This window comes from Antrostomus carolinensis, unplaced genomic scaffold (genome assembly GCF_000700745.2).
Source record: "Antrostomus carolinensis isolate BGI_N321 unplaced genomic scaffold, ASM70074v2 scaffold19224, whole genome shotgun sequence".
Classification (NCBI taxonomy): domain Eukaryota; kingdom Metazoa; phylum Chordata; class Aves; order Caprimulgiformes; family Caprimulgidae; genus Antrostomus; species Antrostomus carolinensis.
Genome location: NW_010313027.1, coordinates 26684 through 36203, shown reverse-complemented (window position 1 = coordinate 36203; position 9520 = coordinate 26684). Strand labels below are relative to the sequence as shown.

Genomic DNA, 9520 nt, shown 5'->3' with positions numbered 1-9520 from the left:
TTTTCTGATTTACTTTCCTCTAAACTCTTCTGAGAATACATCTGTGTATCCCCTAACAACACTCTTGTTTTGGCAACCATTAATAATGACTGTTTAGTACCATGTTTGCAGCTTTGCTCAATCAGATCTCTTTTTCTTCTTAACAAAAGTGAACCAAATAGCTCTTGTAGTCATCTCTGAGGTATTTATTTTTTCGCCATCCCAGAATGAAATGCTAGAATTCAGTTTTGAGGGTGAGAATTAAGTACTTTTCTGGTATGGCCAGATGAGGGGGAAAATCCTAATGTTCATATTCTCTCTTGTTTTGTGGCAACATAGTTTTGCTAGTAAGTTAAGCTTTTCTAGGTTTTATGTATTTATTTAGTTGTCATAGCACATCTGTGTAACATTTTTGGTTTTATTCTCTCATGTCTTTAAAGCTGGAGTGCCTAATGCAGTTAGTAAGAGCTGGAGCTTCTGTAAATGCCAGTACAACACGTTTTGCTCAAACACCAGCCCACATTGCTGCTTTTGGAGGACATCCACAGTGCCTGAATTGGTTGATTCAAGTGGGGGCCAACATAAACAAACAGGTATGGATTCGTACATATTTCATGTTTGCATATAGTTTTGGAAGGAGTGTCTTGGTCCCTTTTTACTACATGTATGATCCTTACATTCACATACAGATACTTTTTTTTTTTTTTTTTTTTTTTAAATCAACTGAAGTCAGATTACGTAGTTATCAGTTATAGACCTTTTTCCTTGTAGCAGAGATAGGACTAATAAATGTCCTTTAAGCCACTAAAGATTTGGAGAACATTTCTTTTAGGAACTGACATCTTGGTACTTGAACAAAATGGTATGCTGCTCTGGTGTTGGCAGCATTAGCAAGTACTCTGATATCATAATGCCTCTTTAGGGGACAGAAAAAAGACTAGTGAGGAACATCTTATTAAATATATGAAGAATTGAAAAATTCACCATTACCTACAGAACCATGAGACCTTTGTGGTACTTTGTGATTTAGTGATGCATCTAACCAGTAAGGTCTTCCATGGTTTATTTTAAGGGTGCACCTGGTTTCATACTGTTTTCCTTTTTAGATTATTTCCAAAGCCTGCAAATACTTCCTACAAATAGATCAGAAACAGATAGTTTACTAACAAAAAATTAATGGATGATTTTTTTACATAGATATATATATTTTAAAATAATTTTCCATTACTTTTACTGTGAGTATGGATAATGATTTATTTGGTAGCAGAGAGTGGGTTAATATAGCGAAAATTCCTGTAAAGGACTTCTGTACTCTGGTAAAGTAACAGAATCGAGTCCTTAAAACTATCGGGCTTTTGGAGAAAATGTTTGCAGTACTGAATGGATCTATTGTGTATGCTGGGCATACATAATGTGTGCCTTTACAACAGTACTCAAAATTATTACTTATAATATTATGGAAGAGTAATTAATGCTACAGCATATGTATTTACTAAAAGCTGTAGTATACCACAGCATCTGTAAAATGTCTGGTCTGTTAAATCCTGAATCATACTTTTATTAGAATATTTAGTGACCAGACTGTGTTTATGTGCAGTAGAGTTAAGCTAAGTCTGCTGAAGAACTTGAACACTTGCATTTCTAGAGTTTGGTTCTTTTTTTTTTTAAAGCTATGCAAAAATAAGAAATGGGGAAGTTTGTGTTGAGTTTTCAGAAAAGAAGGCTGGTGCATTGAGAACAGCTGTGAGACACCAGGAGAATTGTAGAAACAATGAAGGTGACTGGATTCAGAGGCTATAGATCGCATCTTCTCCCTGATACCTGACAAAAGTAACTTATGCAATAAGTTATTGCTGCATAGTGGTAGAATCTTCAGAAGAGAAAATACAAGAACTGTAAATGCATCTGGAGACCAGGTAAGAATGTAAAGAAATGGTGATTAGAGAGGAAACATGGTGTGCACAGAATAAAGATGTACAAATATCTGCTAAATGAGAAGAGAAGAATGAATGAAAATGAATGAATGAGAAGAATGAAAGTTTCCAGCTATGAGGATAAAGAGAAGAACTGACCAGTGAGGTTGAAATGAAGAGCCAGCTTGCTGTCCTGGAATGTGATGGGGGGGGGGAAAATCTCAGATAGTGAGTGAGGTTACAGCAAAGAAGAAAGTAGCAGCTAGCCCCCAAAAGAAGAGGAGAAGAGCACAGAGAGATCTTTCCATGGGCTGAGGGCAACATGCAGATGACTAAAGGAAGGCAGACGGCAGTAAAACCAGGACATATGCAGTTAAAGGTAGGCAGGAAGCTCAGTCCATCTTAAAGAAGTCACAAAACACTAGCCAGTGACTTGAGAGTCTTTATAAATTGACGGCCTTTCACCAGAGCAAATCCAAATAATAGATCTGTGGTCCTGCACAGGAGGAAGAGTACTGTGCTTTTCAAGTTTTCAAGCAGATAGTGGCAGTAGTATCCTATAGAATTCCAAGGGCAGATTTAGATACTGAGGGGCAAAGGACAGTAATACAGATGGTACTGAGAGCTGACGTTGTGGAAGCCTTGTATGTTGTTAGTGGTAGGCTCAAGTTACACTTAAATATAATAACTTATTTTTGCCCCCACTAAACATTAATATAAGAAGTATTTTAGATTTGGTTTGATGGTAACATACCAAGATAGCTCTGGTTAATTAAGATGGTAATAGAAACTTAAGTCTCTTAAGTTCTTTGTTAGGGTGCAACTGGTCAGTCACACTGATTTCACAAGCACTGAAAGCTAGACAGTGTAACTTGGTGGTACTTAGAGCAACAAACTCATCCCACGGATATATGGAATGTTTCATACATGGCTGTGGAAAGCATAGTGCATGCTTTGCTCTCCCCAGTTCCTTCCAGCTGTTTATTGAACTGCAGTCAAATTCTGCTGCTCTTGTTTGATTTGCACTGCTTAATAAATGATCTTGATTCCTTATTTAACTTCCAAGCACTTTCAGGTGATCATCTAGGGCTTCCACCCACACTTTTGAGCTTTTGGAGCACTATTTCCTGATGTGTATTTTGTTTATTCCTTCCAGCTCGCTGACTGATGCTGTACTTCAAACAGACATAGTCACTGGCTAATGCTTGTGTGAGGACAAGTGTTCCATGGACACTGGATACAAAACACATGCTGAGAAAGATCTGGGAATACTTGATATTTAAACTAGTAAAACTTTCCTTCCAAAGTGACTCCTGGTCATTGTCTACAGACTAACCCATCACCTCTGGAAAAAGAAAAGGATAGCTTCTGAAAAGGAATCCACTCGAATCTCTCAGTCTTAACGTAAACCTCCGGTACTCAGTAGAATTTGCATGCACGCTTTCTCATATCTGCCCTGAGGTATTGTATTGTAGCCCATGCTGCCTGCCCTGAAGTTTAGGAAAACTTGAACATGCGTTGTCTCAGTGCTGGTGACAGTTGCCCAGGACACTTCTCAGGCAGCAGCAATGGAGGACAAACGCTGAAAACTGCTTGTCCCAACTGTACCTTCCTCCCTAAATAAATTCTGTGAGTATATCCTGTGATGCCCAGCCCTCTTAGATAACTGTATGTGCTGGCTAGAACCATCTGTCTCTCTTTATGAGCAGTGGGCAGCTCTTCCCCCTGAGGATCACCATAAAAATTCACAGGAGAAAGCTGAAGTGCCAAGCAATGATCTGTCTGCCTGTTTTTACCCAGCAGTGGACTCAAGAGAAAGTCCTGCTATTTACTTTTTTTCTTTGGTGGGCAGTGCCTGCTAATAGTTCTTAATATGAGTTGAGACCTGCACTTGGCCACCTGCCTGCTCTAGCTCACTGTAAGAGTGCAAAGCAATTATACTGCTGCTTTCCCTGGGATTTTTTTTTTTCCTGATGTTTTATCCTTGTCACAACGCAGATTGATTCTGTGCTGGTTTGCTTATTAACAACAGATAATAATGAGTACTTTTTGATTAAAAAGCCTGTTACTTCATTTAAATATAATTTCCCTCTAGCCTGAGCCTATTAAACATTTATATTGTATGTTGCTGATGTTGATTGGCCAAAAAAGAGTTTTGTGTGTCCTTTATTAAAGAAAGGATAAGAAATACTGTATACTTACAGGTGATACAAACTTTTCATTCAGCCAGTTATCATGTGGCAGTGATGGCAGATAGATTTAGGCAGCTTAGACTACCCCTGCTAGCTAGAACTGTAAACACACTGACTTATCCTTGGTTGGGAGGAAGAAAACACTCATGCCTCTGGTATGTTACAGTTTTGTATTTTAAACAACAGTTTGGACTGAATCCAGGTAAAAATATTCCAGCCGTTCTCATCTGTACTGAAAATTCGGAAGGAGAAACCATCATTAATTGAAAGCGTTTTTAGCAAAGAATGTGGAAAAAATACTCTGTATTCTCCACCTTCTGTTTTTTAGCTTTGGAAAGAGTAGGGTGCTGGGTCTAAGAAATCTGAGCAGCTTTTGGAAATGTGATCAGCTGATACAACTTGAAATTCAGTCAGTTTAGTTAAGGATTGGAGTTAGTTTATATTTCTTGTCAGGTAAAATAGTGCTTCTGTGTCTTAACCAGATATCTATACTAGAAGCATTTTGCAAGAGATTGCACAGTGTTGTGGTTTAACCCTGGTAGGCACCCAAGCACCACACAGCTGCTTGCTCATTTCCCCCACAGTGATTTGAGGGAGAGAACTGGAAGGGAGAAGTGAGAAAACTTGGGAGTTGAGATGAAGGCAGTTTAATAGGTAAAAAAGAAAAGCAAAACCAAGAAAATCAAGCTATGATAATTTTTTTTTTTTTTTAAACCCCATACCACAACTAAAAAAAAAAAAATCCCCCAATTGCTCACCACTAGCTGACTGATACCTAGCCAGTCCCCAGGCAAACTCCACCCCTGCCAGATTTTCTTGCTGAGAATGATGCCATGTGGTATCAGATAATCCTCTGGTCAGTCTGGGTCAGCGGTGCCACTGTGTCACCACCTAGCCCACTGGCAGCTGAATCGGTGCTGTATTATCAACGCTGCTTTTGTCACAAACCCAAAACGTACCTCCATACCAGCTACTATGGAGAAAATTAACTCTATCCCAGACAAAGCCTGTGTACGTTGTTAAAAGCTTTCAGTGTAAATGTACATGGGGGCTTTTTCTTTCTTTCTTTCTTTTTTCTTTTTTTTTGAAGTGGATATTAACTTTTTTTATTTTTTAAATGAAAGGAGTGTGAAGGGATTGGTGAGTGAAGTTAACTGAGCCATATCCAGGAACTTGGAGAACAAAATGGCAAATTTGCTCTGAGTTTAACAGGAAGATCCTAAAGCCAACAGAAATTTGGATCCCAAAAAGACAGAAAGAGGGAAAATAGAATAAAAAAAAAAATACTTTAGACTGAACTGAAAAAATAACCACATCTAAAAGAAGTCCAGGAATAAGCAGAGAATTTGAGAAAAATATTTAACCAGTAGAGGAAATACCTTTTGAGGATAAGCAGTATAGTGAGGAAGTGCAAACTGATTAATCAAGCTGCACTAGATTTACTGAGAAAACTTAAGCCAAAAGAGCAAAAGACTCTAGCCACATGAATAAAAACAGAGTAAGGAACGTAGATACTTACTCAGTAAAATGAAATAGAAGCCAAAGGTGATCTAGTCATGACCCTAAGCTAGAGAAGCCTGCCCTTGTCTTTGCAAAAGGGTAGTCATGCTCCTCCAAGGGAAAGAAGGGAAGATGTTTGACAGTGCAGTGAGTTGCAAAAAATAAATGTGCCTGTGATGCCTTATGACTCTTTGTCACATCTTCAGGAGCACTGTACACAAAAGACAGTTTCCACAGAAGCGTCAAACTTCTGTTATCTTGAATGCTATATTAATAAAATGTAATTGGTCTTTCTGCTTATTTATTTACAATGTGACTTCTGGATTGTGAGACAAGTTTGGGCTGTTGTTGCAGTGTTACAGTGGAAGGGTAAATGGGACCCTGGAAAGTTCTCCTCTAGGTGGGAAAGGCCAGTACAAGTTACTGATGTCACAAGCCTTTCTGTAATAATATTCCAGGAAGAGAATCAGACTAAAACACATATGGGAACTGTGGACAGTTAGAAGGATTATGAGGTATTATCAAGGATAATTAGGAATTTGTAGAGTCTCTCAAAAGAAAATAACTTAGTTTGTTCCACATAGCCAAAAAAGAGATAGGGAAGAGATGTCTTATGCATGAAAATGTGCTAACAGTCTAGACCCTGAACTCTTCTCAGAATCTTCTTGGCAAAGCCTCTGTTATATATTGCTTTTTCTGTTTTGTACCATCCGTTCCAATTGTTGAACCAAAACAGAACTGTTCTGGGGCTCATTGAGTACTTTATTTTCCTCTGTATGCATGATTTTGGATGTGTTAAAAAATAAGTAAGCTTAAAGCCATTTTTCAGTGGGAGGTTTGTTTTTTTTTTCCCCTTTCAGTTTAGCTCATAACCCAGATAGAATTTCCTCTTTGTAGAGTGGGAAACTATTTCAAAAACTATTTCAGTGCAAATAGATTTGATCCCATAGGAGAACTTCAAAAGAAGATAACGTTAGCGATGACTGAAATTTAGGTGCTGTAATTAAAAGAAACACTATAAAAATCTGAATCCGTATATTTCCTCAGTTCCTCAGCTGTAGAGAAGAGACTCACGCTTTTCTGGGCCAGTGGTTGGAAGAAGTCCTTCTCAAGACATATATTGTCTTCCGAGATACTAACACTTTTTCTGACTGTTGGTGACAGGATTGTTAGCTGCTATAAGCTTAGCTTATTCTTGTAATGCAGTGGTGAGGAGGCTTTCTGCAAAGGTCTGTCTTCATCCTTCTAGCATTTCCCCTCAGCAATGCTTTGGAATTCAGTTCTCTAGATCTTACTGTGGGCAACGTGCTATGGTTATGGGGCTAGTAAAGATTTTTGTCATCATCATTATATGCATGGGTAGTTGAGATAACTTCCCCTAAACTGAACTTTATATTGAATTATTATCTTTTAAGTTAGGGTTGAGATTGTAAGGACTCATGCTGAACAAAAGAGGCAAATGACTTCTTTTCCACACTTTTACATCTTTAACCAGGGTGGGGGGGGTGAGGGCAGGGAGGACACAATAATGAAATGATGAATCGAAGACAGCTTCTATGATGGAAAAATGTATTATACTGTGAGGAAAATCTTCTTGCATAAATTAGTGCCAAATTAATTTCCCTGTATGATAGTCAATAAAACTGTGTTCTGTTAAACACCTCTGTCTTCTTCTAATTTCAAGAAACGTTATAAATAGGAGAAATTTAATATAAACTTCATTTGAAAGCAGTCTTCTATTCATTCATCAGCTCCAGACAGCCATTGTATAGGAAGGGCTGTGTGGCTCTTTTCTAATCACTAAGGACTCCAAGGAGTTTTCTGCTCTTTTCTGTCTCTAAACTTTATATCAGCCTCAGCAATTTTCCTTCCTTTATAAGAAGATAAACTTGGTCTGGTACCGTTATTGTTCCCTGCTGGGGGTGCTAGGTCGTTCACTTGTTTGGCTGAATATATGTCTTAAGTAAAGGTAAAGCTGGCTTACCCTCAGTGAATTTGTAGCATACATTTTACCATGAAATAAAATTGGCAAGTAGAAAATAGAGAGTATATAACACATTATCTAAAATTTATCTTCAAGTTATATTTACATGGTCTAGAAGATATGATTTAACTTCTTAGAAGCTTGGCAGACAATTTAAAGCACCCGTTACCTTCTGTCTATCAAGATGGTTGTATGATCATATTTTGAATATATACACATTTCGGATAGAGATAAAGCGTAACCAGTAGCATGAAGTGTGGATGCCATTGTGTACAAAGACTGGCAAGCTAGTAAAGGTGCTGTGTTACTTTAATAGCTCATGTTGGTATTTTAATAAAAGGAATGGGGAAGCAAAAATGAAGCACATACAGTTAGAACATGTTCAATACCAGTGGAGCAGACAAGTGAAGTCTGTCAAAAATTTGGAGATAAAAAAAGGATGGGGAAGAAAGGAAGAAAAGAGTGGCTGTGCATTGAAAGTGCTGAGGACTCTGATAATTCAGTCATGTAACAAAGCAGTAACTGAACTTTTGCTTGCTACTTCAAAGCCATATTTCATTACGGTTTCTTCTCTGAGGTTCTTAATACTGATAGTTAACTTCAAGTACTGAATTTCATCTGCAGCCTGTAGATCATGATGCATGGAATTTACCTGCTGCTTGCCAGTTGCATTTGTAAAATTGTTTTAGGTTCTTCCTGTTATCTGTGGAGATAGTTTGTAGAGAAGAGTTGCCTGAGAAGTAATATACTGCTCCCAATATATTTGCACATAACACAAAAAGATTAAATGATTTGATGTGCTGTTTAACCATAATGGCATGTAAATTGATAAAGATGGTCAGAAAAGTGTCTAGGACATGAGTCAGTGTATGTGTCTCAGGAGAGATCTGGCCTGTCCTGTGAACTCTGAGCATGCTTATATTATAGTAGAGTTCCACATACATACTCCTCACCTGGTGAGTATTTATGGTACAGTACAGTAGTAAGTATGTCAGCAAGATCTGAAAATGATAGTCTTTTAATTATGGTACAGTTTTTTAACAACTTCTGCTGAATATGACACTGCCGATTGCCTAGTTTGGATAAGGCTTATCCTGTGAGTGAAGATACCCGTAGCATTATTTCTTGCTAAATATGTAATGTATGTGACAGCCTACTGCAAACTTTATTAAAAGTACCTGATGCATTTGCTGGCAATACATGCTGCTTTTATGTATCTGCTTTCTTTATTAAAGTGAGTAATGTAAAAATAAGATTTTAATTTTTAGAAAGATTATGCTTGACAAAATGTAGTTTGTCTTTACAGGATTATGTTGGTGAAACTCCTATTCATAAAGCAGCACGGTCTGGTAGTATGGATTCCATAAGTGCCCTTGTGGCTCATGGTGCGCAAATAGAGTAAGTGAGGTATTTTTTTTGTTGTTGATTGTTGTGTGTTTAGCTAACTAACTTAGACCAGTAAACATAGATACTAATGTCAGAAAGAAAAGTCAAAACAGGGGGTACCTGATTAAGAGACAGCTAGACATGTTCAACTGTAATAAAGCCCAAGACGTTTTGCATGTCTAGTAATAAAGTTTATTTTACTTAAGCGATACCAGTGTGCTACATTAGCATTGCATTTATATCTGATATATTGAAATAGTTATCATGCTTCTGTCAGATGACCCCAAATTTATCTAGCATGTAGTTCTTTTTTACAAATTTACACCTTGCACTGGTGAATAAATATAGAAAACAATGCAAAAGCAACATGATATGCAAAATAGCATCTCACACACTCTTTGCAGTTAGTTTAATACTGTTTGTTAGTATATTGTGTATTTGCCCTGTTAACTTTTTTCTTTAAAGGTTTATGTACTGCAAAAACATTCAGAAAATCTCACAAACTTTTGCAACTTACAGCATGGACAAAATGGATGCAGTTTTCACCTAGAAATGTTGAGTATAAG

The 9520-nt window shown here is 37.5% G+C and overlaps 1 protein-coding gene across 1 annotated transcript in view; it reads left to right on the top strand.

Annotated features, from left to right (window-relative positions):
- The first annotated feature begins 422 nt into the window (after positions 1 to 422).
- The window catches only part of ANKRD10 (ankyrin repeat domain 10), a 32177-nt gene continuing 23079 nt past the window's right edge, over positions 423 to 9520 (top strand). Inside the window, exons 1-2 of the mRNA XM_010167216.2 lie at positions 423 to 572; positions 8875 to 8966. Coding sequence (XP_010165518.2) covers positions 432 to 572; positions 8875 to 8966 — 233 coding nt within the window. The 5' untranslated portion in view covers positions 423 to 431. The remainder of the gene's footprint in view (positions 573 to 8874; positions 8967 to 9520) is intronic.